Source organism: Cynara cardunculus, assembly GCF_001531365.2.
Source record: "Cynara cardunculus var. scolymus isolate 2C chromosome LG 13, CcrdV1, whole genome shotgun sequence".
NCBI lineage: Eukaryota > Viridiplantae > Streptophyta > Magnoliopsida > Asterales > Asteraceae > Cynara > Cynara cardunculus.
The window spans coordinates 14,832,352-14,859,461 of NC_037540.1; the positions used below are offsets into that span (position 1 = coordinate 14,832,352).

General features: G+C 36.4%; 1 protein-coding gene across 2 annotated transcripts; it reads left to right on the plus strand.

Moving 5' to 3' along the window:
* LOC112525397 (ABC transporter D family member 1) lies at window positions 1-26,250 on the plus strand. 2 transcript variants are annotated; one of them, XM_025135514.1, is made up of 26 exons: window positions 1-109; window positions 233-359; window positions 3,242-3,518; window positions 4,259-4,483; window positions 6,739-6,936; window positions 7,213-7,667; window positions 8,639-8,774; window positions 8,845-8,923; window positions 9,895-10,133; window positions 10,246-10,550; window positions 10,652-10,766; window positions 10,850-11,008; window positions 12,876-12,975; window positions 13,076-13,184; window positions 16,943-17,033; window positions 20,422-20,546; window positions 20,628-20,777; window positions 20,871-20,943; window positions 21,546-21,726; window positions 21,812-21,970; window positions 24,210-24,368; window positions 24,446-24,682; window positions 25,048-25,199; window positions 25,282-25,334; window positions 25,436-25,514; window positions 25,931-26,250. In XM_025135514.1, the coding sequence occupies exons 2-26, from the start codon at window positions 298-300 to the stop codon at window positions 26,015-26,017; spliced, it is 4,005 nt and encodes a 1,334-aa protein (XP_024991282.1). In that variant the 5' UTR covers window positions 1-109; window positions 233-297; the 3' UTR covers window positions 26,018-26,250. The 2 variants fall into 2 exon arrangements, with proteins under 2 accessions (XP_024991282.1, XP_024991284.1); XM_025135516.1 differs by lacking the exons at window positions 24,210-24,368; window positions 24,446-24,682; window positions 25,048-25,199; ... (1 more) ...; window positions 25,436-25,514; window positions 25,931-26,250 and adding an exon at window positions 23,873-24,196.
* The last annotated feature ends 860 nt before the right edge of the window (window positions 26,251-27,110 follow it).

A 27,110-nucleotide genomic window follows, 5' to 3' on the forward strand; every position in this document is an offset into this window, starting at 1 on the left:
TCCAACCCACCCCAAAAAAGCATAGAAACACACACGGAAAAATCTCAAAACTCCGATCAAAATAACACCCACAATTCAAATTTAGTCAAAATTCTTCACCCCTTTTTTAGTACGATCATGTTCTTGTCTTTTAAACTTTTGAATGTCTCTTTGATTTTAATTTTGCTCTTTCTAAGTCTATATCAACTTAATTTCAATCAACCCTAATTGGTTTTGGATTTTTATTTTACAGGTGTACCATACGAGCTAGCGATTGACGTCATTGCTGGTGGAGTTTGGGAGATTTGAACAGTAGCTATGACTTCTCTTCAGCTATTACAGTTGACGGAGCGGGGTCGTAGCCTGATTTCGGGTCGCAGGTATTAATATGGTTTAGTAGACAGTTCTTGATTCATATTTGACTACTTGGATCAATAGCGCACACTTACTTATTTACCTTGTAGGTTTTTTTTTTTGTTCAGAAAAAGTACCTGCAGATATGCTTTTTTATTTTCATGGTTCCTTACTTTATATTAGTATTTGATAATCTACAGATGTTATGATAATGGGTCTCAGTATATGGATATTGCTTTTGAATATTAAAGGCTGTAACTTCATTATTCACCATTGCAAAAATATGCCAATCCACTGCAATTATAGGTGAACTGTTGGCCCAGCTAATAATTGTTAGTTACATTGAAGAATACCATATCTTCTTAAGTGACCCTTTCTTCTATTTTACTACTTATTTGTATTTGCTTGAAGTTTATTGTTTCAAGCTTCATATTTGGTAGAGGTGGCTGATGCATACAAGTCACAATTGTGGTTCCAAAACTTTAGCTCTCTGGATTTTGGTTATTTTCTAATTTGCCAGTTCTACTATCTTCTGACCTTGATTCCCTGGGTTTTGGTAAAATATGATAGACCAAAATAGATGCAAAAGCTAGTCTATCCAGACTTTGACTTTAAAAAAACAATTGATCTCTACAGATTTATCTTCTTCACTATTAAGCTATCCAGAGTGAGATCATAGTGGCTGGCTATCAAGCCTTGTGTTGGATGTACTTTTCTTACGTTATGTCCTAAAATGGCAGCCTATGCAATGCTGAATTTAATATTTGCTTATGTTCTATGTACCATGTGATCAGTGAAATACTGACAGGGCATGCAACTACTGTCTTTTGAATTAGGGAGGTCTTTATGGTAGGCCTTTAATGCCCAAATTTTTTTGGTTTACTTTCGAGTCTCTTAGGAATCTAAAAGATTGAATCACTAAGTTCAGTTATTGTGAAAACGTTTGAAGTAATTTTTGTTTAAAGAGGTTAGCACTGTTTTGGCTGTCCATTCATTTGATTTGATTGAGTTTTCAACATTACATTACCTGGTGGCGTTGGGAGTTGTGCACATCACGGATAAGTTGTGAGATTGAAGATTGCGGGTGATTTGGTCATGTTTGTAGGAGACAAATGGTGGCTCTGGCGAGGAGGGTAGAAAGTGTGTCGGACAAGGGGGTTTGAAGGAGGGGTACGCCGAGGAGGACATGGGATGAGCAACTGAGGTTAGCCTTAGACACGACGTCTTCAGGCATTTCCGTGGACATGACTTCTTATAGGAGTTCTTGGAGATGCAGACTAGGGTAGCAGTAAATGGGTCGGAATCTGTACTCTGTAGGTAGTGTAGGCTGGAAGATGGGATTTTTGAGAGATAGGATGGGCGTAGGGTTAGTGAGGAGGTACTTAGGCCTCTAGGTTCTAGGTTAGACTTAGGGTGTGTAGTAATTCTTATCTTGGTTATGTTTTCTTGTACCTGCTCTTGTTTCTATCTGCCCTTTTTGTTTTCAAGTCTTTTTTGTTTATTCATATTTTCCATTTCCCCGATTATCGAGCAAGCTCTCTTTTTTCTTCACGGAAATTGCCACTCTGCTCCCTGGGGTAGAGATTAGGTCTGTGTACATCACATTTTCTAAATCCCACCTCCAGGTAGGATATCCTAGGCTCGTTTGGTTTAGTTTATGCAAGTATCCTACATAAAATACCTTTTGATCTATAGAAGCATGGTTCAGTTACTTCATGCTCTGAAGTCCAGGCTCCTTATTTAAAAAACTTAAAAAACTTAAAAAACAGATTGATTTTCGTTTATAACTTGATGGATTTTTGGATCTTTGTTTGAGGTATAACAGAAAGTAAGAAATAAGGGGTGTGTTTGACTTTAGTGGATAACTAGTATTCATGAACAACGAGGGCCTAATGGAGGGATTATTGAACATCTAAGACTCTTAAGTTATAAATAAAACCATTTCAATATATACATTAAACATTGTTTCTTTTGTATCGATGGCCATTTGGGTCTTTGTTTGTGGTATAATTTGAAGTTAAGAAATGATATTTTGGGATGGTGCACAGTTAGTATTCCTTTTGACTTGTGCCTAATCAAGGGATTATTGAACATCTAAGTTATAACAAAACCATTTCAGTATACACCATAAACCTTGTTACACAATTGATTTCTTTTAAAGGGCAAATTGCATGAAAAAGTAACGTACTTTAACTTGATTCCTATTTTCAGTAACGTACTTTCAAAACTTCCATTTTGGTACCTAAGATGTAAAGTTTTAAACATTTAAGTGCCCGGGTAACCGCTTGAAGACTAATTTTAGATTAAAACAAGACTAAATTTAGATTAAAAAAATCCATGTCACTAACCACGTCAGCAAATAATACTGAGTTGGATACCACATCACTCGCCACATCAACATGATAACCGGTTAATGCTTCGACTGCTTACCCCGGTACTTAAATGTTTAAAACTTTACATCTTAGATACCAAAATGGAAGTTTTGAAAGTACGTTATCCAAAATAGGAATCAAATTAGAGTATGTTACTTACTTTTTCATGGAATTTGTCCTCTTTTAACCTACTAAACATATGAGTTTTGTTACAATGGTAAAAACTTGTGTTTTTGGTATCTTATTCATTTGCATTCTAGCTTTGTGGTGATTGTCTGGAAACAATTCAAATGGTCATTTGGATAACTGCTCTTGCTTGGCTAGGAATATAGGTAAGTTTCCATCAAGACACACAGCCAGAATCTGATTGTGCTGTGGCTAGAGCAAGGAATAGTTATTTGGTTGGAATTTAGTCTTACTCTTGTATATTAATTTGCTGGGATAGACCCCTAATTAATACTATTCCTGTGATATATATTGTCATACCTTATTCCTACAGTTTCTGTAAATTTACTGGTTGTTTTTTTTCATCTTAGGAGAACATTATTGCTGGCCACTGGCATTATAGTTGCTGGTGGGACTGCTGCATATGTGCAATCACATGGCAGGGGTAGAAGGCCCAGTGGAACTGGTCAATCCAATGGATTGGGAGATGAAGATGAACAAGCAGAGTTGGATGTTGGGAACAATAGTGTTATTAGAAGAAGTAGGCAAAAGAAAGGACTAAAATCGCTCCAGGTTCTGGCTGCAATTCTCTTATCCCATATGGGGAGGATGGGTGCAAGGGATCTTTTGGCACTTTTGGCCACAGTGGTAATCCTCTCCTTCAATCTAAACTTCCAGCTAGTTTTTTGTGAATGCTGCCTCGTTTGTTATCCTCTTTTAGTGTTCCTTAATATCATACTTCTTTTTCCTTTCTCTCATCCGTCCATATATGTATACTCTTCATTTTGTTTTTTTGATCTATAAGCAGTTTCTCTTTGTTATTAAAGAAAATGTTACTTGCTACAACAATGCCAATGGTATATATTGATTTATCTTTTGGATCCAGATAATACAATTTGATGAGATGGTTAATACCTCTGCAGTTGTTGTGACGGAAAAGAACTGACATGATCAAACACATAACCTGTATTTGCATTGTATTGGCATTCCAAAACTATTGATTGAAAGTGGACCTGTAGCAATCAAAAGATTACAACTGAACCTAAATACAGGATATAACATTGTACATTGAGAACTTAACATTGTTAGCACACTAATGGAAAAGAGTCTTCTCTGGGGTTGATGAAAACTCATTTGCACTTTTCCTGTAATTTTTTAAAGCTGTGCTGTTATATGTATTGAATCCTTCTTTAGGGAGTGAATTCATGATGATATGATATTTAAGCCAATACTTCGTAGAGGTAACTTTTATGAATGTTTAATCAGTTCATGCTCTCATTTTGTGATTACCTTTTTCCCTGAGGAGAAAATTTATCCATGCATGTAAATCTATACATGTAGCCAGCCATATATGTAGATCTATACTTAATGTCATGTATTTCGTTCAGGTGTTACGAACTGCTGTGAGCAATAGGTTAGCGAAAGTTCAAGGATTTCTATTTCGTGCTGCTTTTCTTCGACGCGTACCGGCCTTTGTTCAGTTGATTCTTGAAAACATTACCTTATGTTTTGTTCAATCAGCTTTGAATTCTACATCGAAGTATATAACAGGGACCTTAAGCTTGAGGTTCAGAAAAATACTAACAAAGCTTATTCATGCACAATATTTTCAGGTTAGATTCTAATATCTAAAGCAGATTTGTATTACATCTATACATAAAATACACAAGCTTATCTATATATATGTGTGTGTGCGTGCGCATATGTATACATGCTCAACATATGATCTATTGCTTATTCTTATCTAATTTAAGGTTGCAGTAATTTGTAACGTACTCTAGTTAGTTCGAACACTGATCTTGTGGGTTAGATTTGATTCTATTTTCTTGAATGTTGAATGTTCTTCTTTATAACTTGAAGGGTGAATCATAATAACCATAGTCTACTTAATGCAAAACGATTGGGGGGATGTTTGGTTCACAAGGAAGTGATGGAATGGAATTATGAATTCTGTTTGACCAGATTCAAATCATGTTTGGTTGATTATTTTGATGGAATTTAAATATCATAAGAATGATCAATTACGCGGGATGAAGGAATTTGTCATTCCTTGTCCTATCTATTTAATGACCAATTCCAAGGGAATTCAGTTTTTATCATCTTCTTATTTCTTTGTTATTAGTATATTTGTTTTAATTTTGTTTATTATTTGTATTTTCTCATTATTACTTTTTTTTAAAGTATATTAGTGAATCAAGGGAAACCTACACACTCACCATAGTTACTTTCCATTTCAAAAGATGTATCTATGAATCAAACATGAAATGGAAAAGGAATAAAATAGTAATCTCGTTACGTTCCAAGCCAACCACATGCCTGAGTTGACCACTTTTAAGTCCATTCTAATCCCCTTCTGGATGAATTCCCTTTGACCATTCCATTCCTTCCACAAATTTTCTTTGAACCAAACGCCACTTGAATATGGTTTTTCTGGATCAGTTGATCAAGTTTTTAGGATAAGTTTTGTTAATTTTATATTTCTAGTTATTAAATATGTGTTAATGCTATCCATTGAGTGAGTACCAAGGGGACAAACATGAACTTGCTCACTACACTCACTGATAAGGTAATATCATTCTTGTGACTGAGATAGTTCAGCTTCCCGAGCAATCTTATGGATTGTCCAGAAGCCCTTTATTATTGGGGTAAACCTTGACATTAGGGACCATTGGTGAATCAGCAAGCTGACTATCAAGCATACCAATCTGTGCGAGAGTCAAGGACATGTGTACATTTACATAGGAAAATGCCCTGGTTTTGGAATCTCAATGCCCAAAAAATACTTGAGACCCTTGGTCCTTTGTCTGGAATTCATAGAATGTTGCAATTCCCTCTTGATCATCTCCATGAATGACTATGCTGCCAACATTGAATACCAAAATGAATTTCTTCTCTCTACACATGGAAGAAAACTGAGTAGTCATAAAAGTAAATACTTGGAAGATAAATTTTACTCAATAGAGAACACAAGATATCCTGTGCAAATGTGGGCTGGGGCGTAGATAAAGTAAGCCATAAATAAGAAATACATATATAATGATTTATTGTCCTATATGGAACAGTACTAGCCAACCTTCTCTCAATAAATAAAAGAGAATTAGCGAAGAAGTTACTGATAACTCATTGGATCTGCCAAGTGATGTTGGAAAATCAGATTGCTGTAACAAGTCAATAAAGCAGTAGAGTTTACTGCTACTAGGATCAGACCAGCAACTGCCTGGATCTTGGATTATCAATCATCTTATTTAACCTTCCTGTAATTAAATTCCTTCATTTCATTAATTGTCACAGAACCTGGTTAATTGTGGATATATTGAAAATTAAAATTATAAATAATAACAAGTGTCATCCTTCTTTGAAAGTTTTATATGGGAACTGCATCAATGCCATTTTACATGCATCTAAGGTTGGAAAAAGTTTTGGTTATTAGAACACTATGCTAAAGTGGACCAATAAGCTTCTAACTTGCATGCCAAACGTGTTCATTGCCATTTCACAGAACCGATGGAGTATCTTACTTATTTATCGTCATCCTTGCTGTGTTTTGATTATTATTAGTTTTTCCCTTCGACCTTTAGAACATGGGGTGTCCATTGAGAAAAACTAAAATTACAGTGCTTGCCAGATCCTCTAATTGTTGTTGCTCGTTTGATACATGTGTCTTCATTAGAAGACTACAGCATGTAATCCTTGTTTTAGGAATTTAGAGTTACATCGATTCTATTTGTTAGTCTGATGTTTGAGTTCTGTGCATTATGTCTTTCCATTGATTTAATTTCCCCCTTGCGGGGCCTCATAATATAATTTAGTCTGAACTGGGTTCTTTAATGTGATGTTTCTAATTGCCAATTGTTTGTTTGGATTCCAGAACATGATATACTACAAAATGTCCCATGTTGATGGCCGAATAACTAATCCTGAGCAAAGAATAGCGAGCGATGTACCAAGGTTCTGCTCAGAATTGAGTGATCTTGTACAGGAAGATCTTACTGCAGTTACTGACGGCCTGCTATATTCCTGGCGCCTGTGTTCTTATGCAAGCCCAAAGTATATAGTTTGGATATTGGTAAAGCTCAATTTGCATCGTGCTTAACTAGTCAATTTATATATAGGGTTGAGGAGATCTTGATGATGTTTGACCTCTGTACTATAACATGGGGTGTGTATGTGCGTGGTTGTGTATTGGCTGGGTGATAAGGGTTGTGTGGACGACTGGTTTTGTCAACTATTTGCGGGTCTGCATTAGTGTAGTAAAACCACTATATAGGTTCTTTTAACCTAGTTGCATGCATATTCTAAAATGTAAACATCGACTTATCTCTGCATCTAATGGTACCTTCAGGCTTACGTGCTAGGAGCAGGAGCCACCATCAGAAATTTCTCTCCTGCATTTGGTAAATTGATGTCTAAAGAACAACAACTTGAAGGTGAGTATAGACAACTTCATTCAAGGTTGAGGACTCATGCAGAAAGCATAGCATTTTATGGTGGTGAAACTAGAGAAGAATCCCATATTCAGCAGAAGTTTAAGGCACTTGTCCATCATTTGAAAGTTGTCCTTCACGACCATTGGTGGTTTGGCATGGTTCAGGATTTCTTATTGAAGTATCTTGGTGCTACTGTTGCTGTTATCCTAATCATAGAGCCTTTCTTTTCTGGCACTTTGAGACCGGACACCTCAACATTAGGACGGGCAGAGATGTTGAGCAATCTGAGATACCATACCAGTGTGATAATATCACTATTTCAGTCCTTGGGAACTCTTTCCATAAGTTCCAGACGGCTTAATCGTCTAAGGTATTGATTTTCTCTTAGTTTTCAGTCTTTCAAGACTTGTTTTCCTTAGAAAATGTTAAAATCACTAGTCAATGTTGTTTCTTTTTCTGTCAATGCTATTCTAATACTATAGAAGTAGGCTGTCTTGCCAATCAGAGCTGAAAAGGATTAGGAACTATGGACAACCCACTTCTATAATCGACAAGTGAAATTACCAAGACATCACCTAGATACTGATAAGGAACTATTCTTCCACATAACCTCTTTAGTACATCACAAGTACAAATGTGTCTATTCTTGTTGTCATAGAAGATATAGTAGCAGCATATTCCACAAGACAGTGTCTATTCTCTGACAAAGAGAAACATATATCACACAGCAGATTTCCCCTAGGTAAATAATAAAGCAAGTATGAAATCAGTGTGTTCAATTATTGAGTAAATTAGAAGAGAATTTGTATGAAATCAATGTGTTCAATCAAGTTCATAAATCCTTTTTTTTATGGAGAAAGAGATTGTAAATTATGAGGAGAGATAACGTCTATTAGGTCACATGTTTTTATAACATCAAGGAATTGTGGTGACTTTGATGCTAAGATTGATGGTCGCTATGGATTCACTAAAGTAGAATCTACGCTATAGATGACTTGATAAAAGAAAAAATCAGTTATGTAGATGGAGAACATCAACAATTTTCCTTGGTCTATTTTTTGTCGCAATAGATTATCTATCCAAAAAGAGCAAGATGATTATTCTCTGATGCTATGTTGATTGAGAGTACTCTATATCTTGTTGCCTTTTGAGTTCCTCATGTCTTTATTTTATAAACTCATGGAGGTAAAAGAAGAATGCTTGCAGAGTATATGTTGATTGATCAACACCTGTTCTTGTATCAAAAAACAGAAAACTTCATTATATATCTAGTACTCTGAAGGAAAGGGAAAATTCGGTAAGAAAATAACTTTTCACATACTTAGTCTTTTCAACTTGCAGTGGCTTTGCAGATCGTATTCACGAACTTATGGCTATATCTAGAGAGTTAAGTCCAAAAGATGTACCGTCTTTGCAAAGGAGAGGGAGTAAGAATTATATAACTCAGGCAGACTACATAGAGTTTGATGGAGTGAAGGTAGCTGAAAATTTGTTCCCCATCTTGGATGCAAATCTGTTACCTGTCTTTGAAACGATTTTTTTTCCAGGTGGTTACTCCAAGTGGCAATGTTTTGGTGGAAGACTTGACTTTAAAGGTCGAATCAGGGTCTAATCTTTTAATCACAGGTATATTAATTAATCTTCTTATGGCAACTCTACTTCTTGTAAAACATTGTTCTTGTAATAGGTTGATATTTTATTTTCATTCAACAGATTTGACTGCGTTCTAGTAGAGTCAGAAATCAATTTCATGCATTCTTTGTTCGATTCATGCAGCATTTATAGCTGTTGCACTAGATTCTTTTATAATGGTTTATCATCATTTTTTTCCTGCCATTGTTTGCTTTCTTGTTTCTTATTTTACATTGCACAACCACTTGGTGGAAGGGAAAACCCCTTCTAGAACTGTAAAGGAATATCATGTTATGGTTTTCTTGGGTTGCATGTATGAAAGATTCAGTGTGCAAGTTTGATCATTGTGCATACAATATATGAGAAGGCCATTGTTTCTTACAGTTGCAACTCCTGTTATGCCATTTATTTGTAAATTAATGTAGACAGTTTAACAACAGTGTCATAATTGTTAACTTTAAATTATATGACCCTTAATTGCTGTGTGGCCCTTGCAATAAGTGAGGACAGTCAAACCACACTTCAGATCTGTCCAACATATTAGTCATAACTATGATAAATCCTACTTAGTTACCTCTTCAAAGCGCCTGCCGATGTTCATATGAAGTTTTATGTTACGTATAGGAGGTTTTGATTATCAAATCAGGTCCATAATCCTTTTATAGAAATTTATGTTGGTGATGCACATTTTCAGCTTGCTATTACAATTGCATGATGTACATAATCTCAAGCAGGTTTTAATGTTACATTCCCACCTTATGGCCATATTTAATACTTCTTTTTATTGTTTTGGTGTTTGCAACGTTTGTCGCCAGGCTTACGTTTAAAATACCAGTTAAAGTGACAGGCAAACAACTGATTCAAAATTGTCCTCCATTTTCGTTCATTATGTGCCTATAGTTCTACAGATTCTGGATGACTGTTTTCAAATAAGAGAGACATGCCCCCTGTTGTTCTTTATGCAGGACCAAATGGTAGTGGCAAAAGCTCACTGTTCCGAGTTTTGGGAGGCTTATGGCCGTTGGTGTCTGGACATATTGTAAAACCTGGGGTTGGTTCTGATCTCAATAAAGAGATTTTCTATGTTCCCCAACGACCGTATACAGCTGTAGGAACACTACGTGACCAGTTGATATATCCTCTTACTGCGGATCAAGAAGTTGAACCTCTCACCCACAGCAAAATGGTTGAGCTATTGAAAAATGTATGAACTTTGGTTTTATGCTATTTTTCTCAGTCTGAAGCATCTATTGTGAATTCTTTTTCTCACTTGACAATATGACACAATGCGAGTGGGTTTTTTCCCCTCTTAACAGGTTGACCTTGAGTATTTATTAAATCGTTATCCACCTGAAAAAGAGATAAATTGGGGTGAGGAGTTGTCTCTTGGGGAGCAACAAAGACTGGGAATGGCAAGGCTTTTCTATCACAAACCCAGATTTGCAATTCTTGATGAATGTACCAGTGCCGTGACAACTGATATGGAAGAACGCTTTTGTGCCAAAGTCCGAGCAATGGGAACATCATGCATCACTATATCTCACCGGCCTGCTCTTGTTGCGTTCCATGATGTGGTACTGTCGTTGGATGGGGAAGGGGGTTGGAGAGTTCACGACAAAAGGTTGGATCCCAAGTCATCTTTATTTTTATTTAAACGTTTTCTACAGTTGTGTATACTGTATATATCATTGCTTGCTTTTTACAGTTTATAATAATCTACAGGGAGGATTCCCGTGTCCGTAGTGGTACTGATATCGAATTTGTTAAATTGAAGTCATCTGAAACAGAACGTCAAAGTGACGCAATGGCAGTTCAACGTGCATTTGCTACAAGAAATGTGCGGGTTCTTTTGTTTTACCTTCTAGAATTTTATTTATACAATTACATCTAGCGTAACATACCTCAAACTTTGATCTGCAGGATTCTGCTTTTTCCAGTTCAAAGTCTCAGTCATATTTTTCTGAGTTAATAGCTGCGTCTCCAGCTGAGGATCTTAGTACCTTGTTGCCTGTTGTCCCACAACTGCAAAATGATCCCCGGGCATTGCCATTAAGAATTGCTGCCATGTTTAAAATACTGGTAAGTATAATCTGCGCTGGAATTTTTCCTTTGTCTTAATTCCTGACTATCTGTTTGGATAATTTTCTGTGTTTGTTATTAAACAAACCATCTAGTGGTTATCATGCTATATATATTTTTAATGGGTTATGCTATATATATATGTGTTTACTCTTGACTGTGTCTTCCTGTAGTAGGTATTCTCGGCCTTCCTGTTCTCTGCACCACTACTACAAAGTAGCTCAGAAACAGCTAATATAAAATACCAGAAAGTTTAACTAGCATGAAAAAAAATGACTTCATTCTTTTCATAATGTTTTGAGGTTGGTAAACCTGCTATACATTTTTGTATATGTACACAGGGGTAAGTAATAAGTCTAATGAATATGATAAGGGTAGTTGTAATTAGGATAGTTTTGGTGCAGGAGAATAATACTTATGTTGGTGCTTTTGTCACATTTTGCAAGTGGAATGGGGGTATAATTAAGAGAGGGGAGAGAAGAAATGAGAGGATTCAGGTTCTGTAGACTTTGGTTAAAGTGGGGAGAGAGCCGACCTCTCGAAAGCTGGAATTACCATGTAAACTTTGAAGATTCAATACAATCTTTTTCTGTGATTCTTACGAGTATATCACATTGCTGAGGAAGGCCGGGTGTAGGAGGTAAATGTTAAGGTAGATGTTGTACTAGGGTGCATAGTTCAATAATGAAGAAGTGAGCTGCAATGGTTGGAGGTGGTGGTGATGACGGGGAAGCTTTTTAATGTATTTGAGATATTTTGTAGTTTAATGGAAAAATAGTTATTAGAGCAAAACTCCAGTCTATTTTTCCAGTTATTTAATCAAATATAAAATCGCCTGAAAATTGAAGTAACCCAAAATACTATAATCCTAATATGCAATAAAAGCCCACATAGTACATAAATACAAATCCATCTTTAATTGATAGTACATAACTTATGGACATTAGGTTCATTGGATACCTTCCCTCGTTTCCCTTGGATACCATGTCTAATAACCCTGAACTTGATAGCAGAATAGTTTATTGCTGCTCTTATTAGGGGCTATTTCTTTTATCAAGTGCTAAAGGCTGAAATCTGAAAACCCATATAAATCAAGAGGCAACTTTTAATTGTTCAAGACTGAACCATTTAGACTGTTTAAAAAGTGATTGAATGCATGCATTTGTTCAATTACCCTTTTGAATTAGCAATAAGATTAGATTTTTGAATTTAATATTTCATTAAATTACTAAATAAGTTCAATTATAAAAAAAAAACTAAAAAGAAAAAGAAAATCAAATTAACAAAACGAAAAAAATAGAAAGCCAAAAAAAAGAGCAAAAAATCGACCACTCTCTTCGTCTCTCTAAAAACAAAATGGATCTCTCTTCATCAGTCTTCCTCTCTTTTTTACTAAAACAGACTCTCTCCCTCTCTCAGTACTTGCCGATGAAGTTGATTGGTGTCAGCTTGTAGAGTCGATGGTTGTGACTCATGATGTGGCAAGAGATTTCCATATCTTAATTTTAGGTTCAGACTTTTTTGTTGCACTAAGGTTCAGATGTGTTTTTTCTTTCTAATTTCATATCTGAATGAGAAAAAACAGTCTGAACAAATGTCTGGCCATATAAGATGTAAGTGCTGATTTAGACTTGATTTGGAAAAATAAACACACCCTTGGTGCCTCTGCAAGGCTTGTATCTCTGCTCTCATTTTGCATTTCAGTACATTGAAAAACCTAGGCACTTGGCACTTGCCGATGATGAAACTTTATACGATGCCCTAGTTAATTGGCCTTTTCTTGTAAATGCATGTCACGAAAGTATATATACCTGGATGCATGTGAATTCTCAGATAATCTGCTTGACCTTCGTAATTCTTAATTTAGGTGCCCACAGTACTTGATAAGCAGGGAGCACAACTTCTTGCTGTTGCCGTTCTTGTGGTCTCAAGAACTTTAATATCAGATCGTATAGCTTCTTTAAATGGTATCAGTACTTTAATATCAGATCGTATATCATCATGCTATTGCATTTTTTCATGATTACGTTTACACAAACTCTGATCATCAATGCTTGGACTTCACAGGAACAACCGTGAAATATGTTTTGGAGCAAGATAAAGCATCCTTTATACGGTTGATTGGCTTTAGTGTCCTTCAAAGTGCTGCTTCTTCATTTGTCGCACCTTCTTTAAGGTATCTATGATCTTTCTCCAAACATCAACAAGATTTGAAGCATATTAGACATAAATCTTCTAGGCAAGCTATGTTGCTAAACCCTGAAAAGAAGAAACAAAAAATGCTGAATGACCATTCATTTTTGTATACCTGGCAATATTCATTGGGAAGAAATCCTAGTGATATTTGTGAAAGAATGTTCAATGTAGAGGTGACACCTTTTGCCTAACAACGTGGAAAATTGAAATAAAAGATCTCAACCGTTACAATCTCCTTAATAAAAAATTCTAGTGTGTTATGAACATATATTATGATGAGACAGGATGAGGAGCCTGAATCCCTGGATGCACAAAGCAAAACAGTTAAGCATCTTATTGTGACTTAAAAATGTATGCACAAAAAACAGACACTGTTATCATTCGATGCACGCATCACCATTTTTCTCACAAGATAAGATAATCTGAGAACACCTATTTTTCGTGTGTGCTACCATTTATGCTCCTAAACAGATTCTGTTGTTATTTTATTTATTTTTCTTTTTCTTTGAATGCTATGGTATGTGACACTTTTTGCTCAACTAATCCAAGATGTGTACATTCTAGCTAATGTTTTAACGTCTTAGATATACACATTTTTAATGTGCTTTTCAAGCCATTTAGCTCCATGATCCATCTAAGTCATTCATATTATTTTATACCCATCCATGATTTATTGTGTTTTTTAGGGTTTATTATATCTACATGTTTGTTCGCTTGGTTAGTGATGGATACGTACTTTTTTGGGCCCCATTCCTTCATGATATTAGTGCTAGAGTTCTAGGTACAAACTCTAGCCCATAAAAGGCCACCCTTGAAGTGACGCATCCTAACATGATGCACAACTTGTGTGATCGATAACCTAACACATTGTCATGATTCGTTCATGGTTATTTCAATTCAAAGTGATCTACTTTAACATGCCTTCGATGATGTTGGGATTTCTCTTTTGCATCCACCACAATTAATGTTATGCTGCAAGTCTAAAGTAATTGTTTTGTGAAGACTCAAAGTTTGCTCTTTTTTTTTTACAACAAGCATATATTTCTTTTGGGGACAATTACACTTCCATTTGATTGAAGTTTATTAGGATGATTGGTTTAATGGGTTGTTTTGTGTTTAATTAATGGTCTTTGGCTTGTTGGAATTATTGTTGGTGGAATTGTTTGTCGTAAACATTTTGCTTTTGATTTTCTTCTTTTGATGAGTTATATGGTGAGGCACAGAAAGTAACTATAGTTTGTGAAATTCGGACTATGATTCTTGTAGTTCTGACAGATCTTTGTGATTAAGGTTTGATAATTCTCATGTGGGTCATGTGATTTGTTGTTTCTTTTGCTTCTTGTTTGGTTGGATCTCTCCAATGGAGAGAAAGGGAAAGATTTGGAAAGAAACACAGAGAACCTAAAGTTTTCTGTGTTCTCGCACTCCAACAAGTGAAAAGAAAGGAACGGGAGGGAAAGTATGGACTATTTTTTTCTTCAAAAAGACTTCCAAATGTGGGAAGGTTTTGGAGAGAGAAACCTGTAAGGCTTTCTTGACCTTTTTGATGACAAAATTACTTTGACCTAAAGTTAACCTTACTTACACGTTGACCTAAAGCTACTAGTGCAGTTCACGGTTCTTTGTTTCTCTATATTTGCTACATATTGGGTTACGGATTTGGCATGCCAATGAGTAGGAGTTTTCTATCCACAAATCTCCCTCCACAACCTCTCGTTAAATAAACGATGGTTCAGAAATGGTATAGAATGACTAGATTTGTAAAATTAACGATGCCTTGAATCACCTTGAAGCCTTATATAATGACAGTCACTCTCTCTCATGATTGTTTTCTTATTAATAGAACCTCAAAATATTGTAATTTGGAGTCATTTTTCAGCTTATTCATTGTATATTTCGAGGGCCAGGAATTTCGAGGACAGTTGGATCGAACTGTTCAATGAGTTTGATTCTAGAACTTTTACTTGTGTAAATATGAATTATGTCACTTGGCAGGTATCACGTCAATCTGGGTTTCTTGGGATTTCGTCATTGCATATGCTAATTGACACCCAATTTCAATAAGAACATGTTCAATGGATGGAAGATAAGTTGTGCTGACAACGTATTTTTTTTTCTGCAAGATGACAATCAACCTTGTGGTCAAGAATCACAACTTTTTTGAATACCAAACCAAACAAAACTGACCCAGTAAATCCCACTCAAAAGTAGGTGTTGGGAGGGTGAGATGTGCGCAGACCTGAGCTCTACCCCAAAAGAGTAGAGCGGCTGTTTCCGTGAAGACCCCCTCCTTGTGGAATAATGTGTTCAAACAGCTAGAAAGAATAAATACTAGCATGAGGTGAGCGCGACATGAGAAAAATAATTAAGCAAAAGTAACAATAATGTACAACGAAACCATAGGAAAAAGCAAGAAAAGGATGCCCCACACATAGCAAATAAGGTGAAAAACACAATCCATAGCCCAACGCTCTAAGTGACGTGAAGCATGGTGTGGCGGTGAGGCCACAACGTTTTTCATGGCATTCAGGATATCGTGTTCTGTTAATGTTGTGTTTTCACCTGCGTTACACCTCCAAGTAGTTTTGTTGTTTCAACTTTCAATCTGTTCCATCTGTTCTGTTTCTAGTTTTTTATAGCATGCTGGGCCTGTAGGGGAAATACCCATCATATCGTGCCAAACAAAGCATTTCCTATTTGCAGCATCAGCTTTGTGCATAGTGAAACACAACTAGATCTGGATTACCGCTGCTAACACACATATTGGATCTGACGTGCCTAGGTGATAGCTAGACCTACTTTGCACTGACAATGTTGAACATGTTTGTGGCTTTTCCCAAACACATGAACTATGATACTTCTGCTTTCTGGTTGCATTATATTAATGGTTACCACTGTGACAATCATGAGGAGTAGCCTTCTCAATCTGTCAGAATGCTGCATGGAGATTTCTTTAGAGGAGATATTATGATAGATATGAGGGGGCCAACAATCCAGTCATGAGGAGCAGGCATCCAAATCACAATTAGGGCGATCTAATGAGTCTTGAGGAGGACACATATGGAATAAACGTGATCCAGTTACAACCTATTGCTAGTTTTCTTTTCTGTTTTTTACTTTGCAGAAGGCTGTCAATTTTCTCCACAGTTTTTGTTATGCATACTCCAGGTTGAAAGGCTCGTTGAAATTGATCTGCAACTGGATTTACATTCTTAGCAACAGAAGCACATGAGTACTAAACAGAATAGGTATTAGTTTGGTAATGGTTGGAGCAGTGCTATATGTTTGCTTGTCATGTTGGGATTGATTGATATCTAGCTTCCAACATGGGAGAATGGAGGAGATAAAATTGTTCAACAAGGTTAAATTGGGTCCACTAGTCGGCGATTCCATAATTCAACTATATGGTCGTTGCTAGGCTCAATAATGTTCGATACCTTGGAAACCCACTCCCTAAGCCCTGGACTATAAATGTCTACAAAATAGATGAAGCATATTTTTATTCCACTTTTGTGGAGGTAGAATTTTGAACAAATGGTATCCATGATAGTAGATAGTAAAGCATGTATTATCCATGATATTAGCTAGTAAACCATGTAATTATTCTTAATTGATATTCTCGTTGAGTGAGCTTGAACCTGCTCCATGGCATACTTCTGTGCAGTAGGCAGCTTATATTATGCACCTAATGCTTTTTTAACAACCAACATTTGATTGGTGTTTGTATTTGTTATGAAGGCACTTGACTGCCAGGCTTGCACTTGGATGGAGGATTCGCTTGACTTCACACTTACTGAAGAATTACCTGAGGAAGAATGCGTATTACAAGGTGATGTTTCATAACTTAAGTTTTACTTCTCTTTCTGGAAAGTGTTCTTATTTTCACATAGCTTTCCGATGTATTCTTTTTGTATTGCGGACAGATTTTTCTAAAAGGTGATTTGATCAGCATCTCATGTTCAAAAGAAAAATTGTTCCATCCTAGATCCTGCTTGTTAAAATTGTGAAGAATGACCATATGGTGTGCATGTTTCTTTCCTTTTCTGCCTTAGTACTCTGTTCCACATACTCTGAAGGTCTCCCGGAAATTGTTCCTGGTTTCACTTTACCATGTTCCGGGAGTACAAATAATGCATCACAAACTTGCTTTCCACCAAATGAATAATACTAAATGGGTCTGTTACTGCCTCTTCATAGTGTGTAAGAGGCGAAGGATCATGTGAGAAGGGAAGTTATGGTGAGAAGTGTAAGAAGAGATCTGAACTGTTGATCACTTTTAATCTCATGCCCACTCATGAATTGCATTTTAGAAGGGAATTGATGCATCTCGCTGCACCTCATTAGTATTGACATTCAATTAGGATTGATCAAGGGTGGAGAACTCTTCTTGTGCTTCTCACGATAACTTCTCTTCTCACTGGAACCCAACCTGTGTAAGAATTCTAATTAATCTCAACGTGATTTGAAGCCCAAGAGTTTATTTTCTATTTTTGATGTTATTATTGAAGTGTTGAAGCAAGTAAAATTTCCTGTCCATGTGAGCATCTGTTTCTGAGCTAAAAGTCTCTGTTATCAGTCCAATGGTTGTTCCAAAACGATTAAGATTCAGCTTATTCGATGCACATTTGTAATTTTGCGAATTAAGCAAAGAATTAGTGGTGTACATGCAAATTAATTATTCTGAACATCTTTCTATTTTCTTGATTTCAACAGCCACCTAGATCCATCTAAATTTTAGAAACCCATCTTTTTAAGTTGGATATTTTTCCTCTTGACTTGTGATTCTCGTGTTTGTGCTGTTATGGTTCCAATGTCTGCATAGAACGATTAATAAAATCTTGTTTATTTGGTTATTCGGTTTTGTTAAATCATTTTAAGTGCATGTGTGAGGGATTGCACCCATAGATAATTAACACTGAGTCCTCACGCCTTGAATATGTGAAATGTTTGAATTCGACCTTTTGGTTGACTTTGTTTTTTAGATTCAATTTTCTTCGTGAAGGAGGCTGCATGTATTTGTCCTTTTTGTGTTTGGCTGAAGTTCTAGCCTCTGACTTACTTTTGCATCCACATTGTGAGCTTTGTGTTGCTATTAGCCGATTACATAACACAATATGCAATTTAGCAATTCTAAGATTTCGTTGTTTATATCATATAATATTCAATTCTAAGAAGCCGTTTCAAAATACCGCAACTATGTTGCAGAATGATTTTCTCTGGTTTGATTGAAGGACTTGTTCACAATAATAAGCAATAGGAGGATTAAAAAAGAAAACCGAAGAGCTCAACATGTGATCTCGTGCACTTGAGAGTTGAGACCCTTGTGCTTATCTTTCTCCCCTCTGTTGTCAAATTAAAACAATAATAAGTACATGAGAGTTCTGTAGGGATAATCATATAATATATGTTTATATTAAATCTGGTTTCATCATTTTATGATAATTTGGTCTCTTCCATGAATGGTATTGAAACTTAAAGATCAATGAAGTGTTGCTCAATACAATAGTTAAGGGTTCTCCATTTCATTAGCACAAATAATTTGATTGAGGGTATACTTAAGACAAGATACAATTTTACATGGAATATGTATCGTGAATCATTCATACAAACTAAGTGATAGTTTATTAAATATAGTATCTTTGTATCTTTGTTAAATCAAAGCAGTTTATGAACCAAATATGGGATATATAACATGACCAAATGTCAACAAGAAAATATATCCATCATGCCAAGTGTGACATAGTCAGGTCTCTGTCATGACTGTGTATAAGATCAAAGCGGAGCCTTATAGTTTAGTGTCTGTCAAATGAATCTATTTACATTTTGAAGCTCAAGAGTTTCAATGTCTAAAGGTTTGGAAGTGCAAACACATACAGTTTTTTCTTCTTATATACTCTTGAGTTTAAAATCTATCTTTGTACTTGGTGAAAAGCTACCTTTTTATTTTAAAATAATCCAAGTTCAGTGTGTCAGAATGTCTGTCCATAAATAGTGTTAATATGGAATAAGCTAATTGTTAACAGTTTAATTGCAAATTGAATATTCTTAATTTTTGTTCTAGAACATGATTCCTTTCCAGATTTTTTGATATGTGGATTTCAAAGTATCTTTACTTTTTTGAATTCAATTTTATCAGAGTACTGGTTTGAAGATTTGCAGTCATATCATGTGTATATCTATTTTGCATTTCTAAATTGATATTCATGTTTAGTCTCTTGACCTTTTGTAAATTGTAACAAGTGCATGTGTGTTCGAGATGAATACAATCTTCAGACTTCTAATTCTTTACTGTCTTCAGGATATGAATTTTCTTAATTCTGACTTTGGTTTTCTGATCGACTCCTGTCCAATTTTGACTTCTAGTTCTTGGATGCTGCAAGTCTTGGTTTTATAAAGCTCGATAAATCTTGAAGCTGTGTATTTGACTCTGCTTTTTACCTACATGTTAGCTAATGCAATAATTTATTGCAGTAGCAAATATAAGTTGCAATTTATGCTGTTACAGCGGTCAAAATCTGAAATAGCAGTTGAAATGATGATTTGATATAGCAGTTATTGCAATGGTAAATCGGTGGTATAGCAGTTCATGTAATAATTACAATTATACATAAATGTATATATGCATACATTACATATTAGATATATTGAAGATGGACATAAGGACACGTGAATAGACATGATGAGCAAACGATGTTGGAAGACGATATTGTTATGAAGAGAAGATGCTGAAGAGTAGAAGACAATGCAAAAATGGACATAAGAAAGGAATAGCGAGTTTACACACCGATATTGCAAATCGAAATCATCCCCGTAGCTTGTAGTCCCTTAATTGACTCCTCTAAACACTTTAAAAGGCCACCTGAAAGCCCAACTCCTAATTGCGGTTTTCACACCGCTTTTGCAAATCAAAATCGCGGCCAATTTCTGTGATTAGAGCGCCACTATTAGCGAACCATTATTTTCCTTGGGATCGCTAACTGTTATAGTACCGCTATTTTCACCGCCATAGCACCGCAATTTGATAGCCATAGTGTTAAACTTATACTTTTCCAGCTATAACGGATTGATGTGTGTCTGTATTTCATGTGCTGTATATCCTTTTGTGCTCAAGTAATTACAGGGAACAAACCAATCAATGTTAATGACAGTGCTGAAAAGTTGTCAAACCATTGATGTAGATGTGTATGGTCATTAATTGTTAATATTTGTGGCTTCAGGTATTTCACATGTCAGGAGATACCATTGATGCAGATCAGAGACTAACACAAGATCTGGAAAAGTTAAGCACTGATTTGTCAGGGTTGGTTACAGGAATGGTAAAGCCATCTGTCGACATTTTATGGTAAGTCCATGTGGCAGTTCATTGTGGTGTTTCTATATTTTTTCTCGTTGATTATTTACAGGGTTGCTTAATCTTTTTTAGGTTCACGTGGAGGATGAAGTTGTTAACAGGTCGCCGCGGTGTTGCTATACTATATGCATACATGCTACTAGGTTTAGGCTTTCTAAGGAGTGTCACTCCAGATTTTGGTGATCTAGGAAATCGAGAACAAGAACTCGAAGGGAGCTTTAGGTCATTTCTTGTATTGTTAATTTGTTTCTCACTTTGTGCAAAGCATTAGTGCTTTAAGTATATTTCTTACACAACATACTGTACTTTACCCAGGTTCATGCACGAGAGGCTGCGTACCCATGCTGAATCTGTTGCTTTCTTCGGAGGTGGTGCTCGAGAAAAAGCGGTAACTCCTTTTGATTTGTATCACTTATACCCGAGGGCTTTAGTTTCGGTGCTAATGTGTGCCAAAGTTGAAGTTCAGTGGTTATAGCATTTACATGTCAAGTTCAGCTACCCCTTGAAAACTGGAAGTGGTCAAAAATAGGAACACTAGCTTATGATGGTTGGTCTAAATTAAAATTATAAAGTAGGCAAAAAGGAGAGTGAGGGAGAAAAGAGAGAAAGGGCAAGGGAATAAAATTCAATGATGATCTGAGAAGCTCTTCTCAGACATCCCACATCACAAAACAAACAAATGTCTCATTTCCTCATTAATGATAAAAGTTAATAGCAGCTTCCAAACCTAGTAGCACCTTGCTGCTGGAAGACAGTAATTAGTGTATGCTTTATCTCGTCCAGCAAATCCAGCCTACTGATTCTTTTGTTGCATAAGCTGCTTGTGCTTGTTTGTGTCAGCAGTTTGATTTTCAGTGCCTTTGTACTCTATATGTAACTATCAGGCTGTTCATTGTAGAATTTATAAACTTCCGCAGGAGAAGTTTTGAATATGTAACTTCCCAAATAGATCATTATATAATACCTGAATATGTACTTTACGGTTAGCAGATGATCGAGTCAAGATTTAATGAGCTTCTTGTTCATGCGAATATACTTCTAAGGAGGAGATGGTTATTTGGCATACTAGATGACTTTGTCACAAAACAACTACCTCACAATGTTACCTGGGGATTGAGCTTGCTATATGCTATGGAGCACAAAGCTGACCGTTCATTGACTTCCACTCAAGGTGATATTTGGCATATAATATATGTTTCTGTTTTTGGTTTGAATGAGTTGATTCTAATTAAATTTTTTATCTTCAATATTTGCAGGTGAGCTGGCACATGCATTGCGGTTTTTGGCATCTGTTGTATCTCAAAGCTTCTTGGCATTTGGTGACATTTTGGAGCTGCACAGAAAGTTCATTGAACTCTCTGGTGGTGTTAATCGTATTTTCGAACTTGAAGAGCTTCTTGATGCTGCACAATCTGGTTAGCGTTTTTTAAGTAACTATTACATTTTAGCCTGCTAGTTATTATTCCATTATACCCCTGCAACTATGTTTGTGAACAGGGCAGCATTTAATCAAATTATATTGGAATATGGTAAATGTGTAGTATCCGTAATAGGCTTTGCGATTTGCTCATTGCCCTTGAAAGGACACTCTGTGCTTAAGAGTCCTCATGCTTGTTGGATGGATGGAAGTTGTTGCTGTGGAAGTTACCCTAGGGGTAGGAGGTATTATGTGGCTGGCTTCCTAAATGGACTGTTGGTCAACCTACAGAACTTGATTACTACCCTTGAGTTTCGACAACAAATTGGTTTCAGCTCTTTAGTCCAGTCTGCCACTTAGGCCCTGGGTTTACAGGAGGCACTTGCTATATTGGGAATTATCATTGTTGAATGACGAAAATCAGTGTTTCAGTGTTTGCTTTTTGTCTGACTATACCTAAATCCCTGGAATGGAGTCGCCTTGCTGGTCATGTAAAGAGTAACAACTGGGAGGGGGGCCTAATAGAACTAAGGGGCCGTTTATCAAACGCTTACTCGGTAAGCGCTTACCAAGTCAGATTACCTCATCGGATGAATATGGTAAGGACTAAGAATCTTACCCGGTAAAAGCGAGACAAGGACCAAGAGTCTTACCCGGTAAGTGAGGGCGACGACTCTTACCATCCGGGTAAATTGTTGCATGCGATATTGTTTTGGTGGACTAAAATCTTACCCGGTAAGTATATAATAGTGTTGCATTTTATTGGTAAGCACTTACCGGGTAGGTATTTGGTAAGCGGCCCCTAAGAAGGTTTCTTACTGTCCCATGCCAATGTTATTCATGACTTGAATCCTATAACATTCTATGCTGTTACAGCGGTCAAAATCTGAAACCAGGGTCACGACTATGATTTGAAATAGTGGTTATTGCAATGATAAACCTGTGGTTTAGCGGTCCAAAAATAGCAGTTCCTATAATAATTAGAATATTGTATATATGTATATTTTGGCAAGTCCATCTAGTAGGTATTGAAATTGCGTATAATATGTATTTTTCGACAGCTAAATATGTGATCCTAGCGATCAAAAAGAAATAATGAAAGTCTCAAATGACTTATAAAGTCAAACAAACTAAATTTCAGCTTCAAATTTTAACATCATTTCAGAACATTGTTGAGCAGCTTCAGGATGCAGAAGTCATGAACTTCAGAATCTTAACCTAAACCTAAAAGAGCTTGACATTTGGCAAAAAAAGAGCCCGGCAATTTGAACCAAACATAAATAGCCCAACTAAAGCACAAGAAAAATTGTGGATTTAGCACTGCTATTGCAACTTAAAATTGCGGCCAAAATGCGGCAAATAGCCGCTATTAGCGGCACCATAGTTTACACCGAGCTTTTTCCGAGCACTGCGAATCGCTTTACCACCGCTATTGCACTGCTATCACGGCGCAATAACACCATAGATAACATTAGCAACTTGGCTTTTATCATAATAAGAGGCAGCAATGTTACATTTTTCAAGTTGAATGGTGATTCTGCTCCCAATTTGCAAACAAACCCAGTATGTCCTGCTCAAAAAGCAGGGTCTGGGAGGAGTGGAATTACACAGGCTCTCCACCCTCAAAGGGTAAAGACGCAATAAAAAGAACAAGTGTAGATTCTATCTTCCCAGCAAAACTCCTGCACACTGTCTTTCATTTATCTTCTTACATGCACCCTATCCCGTAATAGTTAGGCTAGTTAAAAAAATTGTAAAGCAGGAAAACCTCTGCTAGGATCCAGACCATATTGGCAGACCTTCAACCCACTCTTTTTTGGGTGTTGTCAGTATTTTTGGAGTTCTAAATTCCATGTTTTTTCCCTTACCAAGTTGAGAATGACTGATATCTTTTCTCCAGCTTGAGCAGGAGCGTGGAGATGGAATCAGGTTCAGTTATGGTTTATTATGTTCGTCACTTCAGGCCTGCATCCTTTTCATGGTCCCCCCTAGTACATAATTTTTTTTTGTCACTAATGTTTACATGGGTGAACTTTTAATTTCTCCATAGGTATTCTATATCTATTGCTTTCCTTTTTCTTTTGCTTTAGAGCAGCAACGGATGTTACCACTTCATTATTTGTTGTTTTCATCATAATTATCATGATCATTGTGCTGCATTGTCATGCTCTTCCGCGTGATCGAGGATACTGGAAGTTTATGGGCTTGGATTGATTTATGTTTTAACATTCCTACAGATGAGACTGTTGGTACTTCATCGCAGTCTGATGAGATGCACGAGGAATCTGATGATAGTATCTCTTTTTCTGAGGTTGATATTATTACCCCATCACAGAAATTATTGGCCCGGAAATTGACATGTGATATAGTACCAGGGAAAAGCCTTCTTCTTACTGGTTAGTGAGAATATATCTACTTTAAAAATATTTTTGTACATCTGCATCTTTCTGACAGCCAAAACTCAATAATGAAGGTCCAAATGGGAGCGGTAAAAGTTCCGTGTTCAGGGTTCTCCGAGGTCTTTGGCCTATAGCCGATGGACGACTTGTTAAACCGTGCCACAATGTTAATGACGAGGTTGAATCTGGTTGTGGCATATTATACATCCCTCAAAAGCCATATACTTGTTTGGGGACATTACGAGATCAAATTATATATCCTCTCTCGCATGAGCAAGCAAAGCAAAGGGCATTAAATTTGTATCAAGGAGGTGAATTGTGTTCTTACCGTTACGTTTCCTTTTTCTGCTTTTCCAGTAAAAGAGTGTGATCCTCCATTGATTTTTCATGGTGGGCAGAGTAAAAATAGAGGGTTATTTACGATTTAAATACCTGGCATTCTGACAAATTTAAGATAGCCTCCGTCAGAAGGTCATGCAATTTTTTTTTTGTCAGAAGGTTATTCTTCTAAATAACCAGTAAAATAGATGAGCTCTCTACTCCTCCTACATATCCCTTATGCTAAAAAGCAAGGCGGGGTCTCTTCTGTCTCTTGAGACAGAGGTAACCTACATTGGGGTGGGATATATATAGTGGGTTTGTTCGGTTTGGTTTACATGTTTATTCTAATTTTCAGGGCAAATAGATGTAAACATTTTGGATACGCATCTGAAAACGATTTTAGAGAGTGTGAAATTATCTTACCTTTTCGAAAGAGAAGGGAGATGGGATGCTAGTCAGAACTGGGAAGATATCCTGTCTCTTGGGGAACAACAGAGATTAGGCATGGTGAGCTTAGTTTGCAAAAGCCTCCTTGATCATAACATTAATTCATATGCCTTAACTCTTTGATTTCTTCGTTGTTTTCAAGGCTCGCTTATTCTTTCACAAGCCTCGGTTTGGCGTCCTTGATGAATGCACCAAGTAAGCATATCATAACTTGCCATAGTTTTAGTTCCCATCACATCTACCTTTGTGTGGAATATAGTGGGTTCGTTTACTTATCTCTTTTCTTATTATTCCAGTGCTACAAGTGTCGATGTTGAAGAGCACTTGTATAGGCTTGCACGCGATATGGGCATCACTGTTATTACATCATCACAGGTAGTTGCTGCCAACAGTCTTGGTATTTCCTGTTTTTACTGTATGCCAACCACAATGGAGCTTATTAAATAAGCTTGTTGGCCACGTGGGATTGTGAAAAAGCTATGACCACAAGCTTCTACCCAAGCATGTGGGTCCCACTTTTGTTGAAAAAAGCTCTAATTGTGGATGCTCTTAGTTTTTCCGTAGTTTCTCTTTTGCTTTAGTAGTTCGGTTCTTAGTACTATATGAGTTGCCTGTTTTCACACTATTCTGCTAATTACTGCACACATTTTATGTTAATTTTTAGCCGAAACCTCTCTACCCTTTTGGGTTAGAGGACAAATACTCTAGTTTCAAGTGGAGTATACCGAGTTGGTTTGGTCAAGTCTTTTACCTCAATTTTGTTAATAACCATGGCTTTTCTTTCTTCTCAGCGCCCTGCATTAATACCCTTTCACTCGTTGGAGTTACGATTAATTGACGGTGAAGGCAAATGGGAGCTTCGATCAATCAAACAATGAGTCGAAAAATCTGTTCCGAAAACAATTAATTCTGTGGCAGACCCTTATTTGGTGTTTGATAAAAAAATTGAATGAAATAAAGAAGACTAGAAATAGGGTATACAACTATATTTGATTATTTCATGTAATATAAGAGAGAGTGAGAGAGAGGAGAGAGAAACATATGTATATTTGTTTTGTTGTAAAGAAACAGGACTAACTTCTACAGTTATATTTGATCATGGGTTTATATCTGGAACCTGTACTAAGAATAATAAAATAGTGTGGTTCGAGTAAAAATTTAAAAAAGAGGAACACATTAGTAATCCTACCAAAGGGTGTTTGGGATTGCTTATTTGAAACAACTTATGATTTTTTTGTAGTAGTCTGCATCTTTTACCTGCCTTCCTCTACAATCTTTGAAAAAATGGCCAATTTTCCCGCATTGGTAGCATCTCAAACTATCTTTTCTTTCATCCCCTTCTCTTCTTTCTTCTCTTGTTTCTTCTCTTCTTTCATCTCTTTGATGAAACTTTATTGTCTTATGCTCATGGTTGGGCTGAAATCTCTCCTTTCTGAATTCTCTTATGTTGTTTTTTTCATAGGGCCTCTTGATGAATTTCTTTTGGAACTGTTTTGTTATGAGAGCAAGCGATTTGGCCAAGGCTTTGAGATCATCGTCTGAATTTGAGCTCGCTTCTTCAGACTCCGATTCTATGATTAAGGCCTTTTTGCCTTTCCTCTTGTGGTGTTCTTTAGAAGAGCCTCTGGAAGTTTCTTTTTCATCAAAGACTAAGGTCAAAGGTCCTCCAATGCACCTTTTTCTTCATTACATCTTGCTTTTGGAAAGGCCAAGTTCATCAGCCAGATGAATTCTTCAATGGTAGATGATCATTAGGTTAAGTGCTTCTGGATTGTTTTTATGGACGTTTTATATTTTGGTCATATAAACTAAGTCCTATAAAGCAGTCTATTGGGACGCTTAGAGATTGATGGTGTTCTATAAACCCAATTTTATTGTAGTGTAGGATGCAAAAAAGAAGAACAAATTAGAAATACGAATTATTACAAAAAATAAAATCAATGTTAGACGATGCCACGTTGCAGTTTAAGG

Coding starts and splice junctions, on each gene's coding strand:
- LOC112525397 (XM_025135514.1), top strand. CDS start 298: ATGACTTCTCTTCAGCTATTACAGTTGACGGAGCGGGGTCGTAGCCTG. Junction 17,034..20,421: donor GGAAGAATGCGTATTACAAG/GTGATGTTTCAT, acceptor TTGTGGCTTCAG/GTATTTCACATGTCAGGAGA. Junction 21,971..24,209: donor TCTTGATGCTGCACAATCTG/GTTAGCGTTTTT, acceptor ACATTCCTACAG/ATGAGACTGTTGGTACTTCA.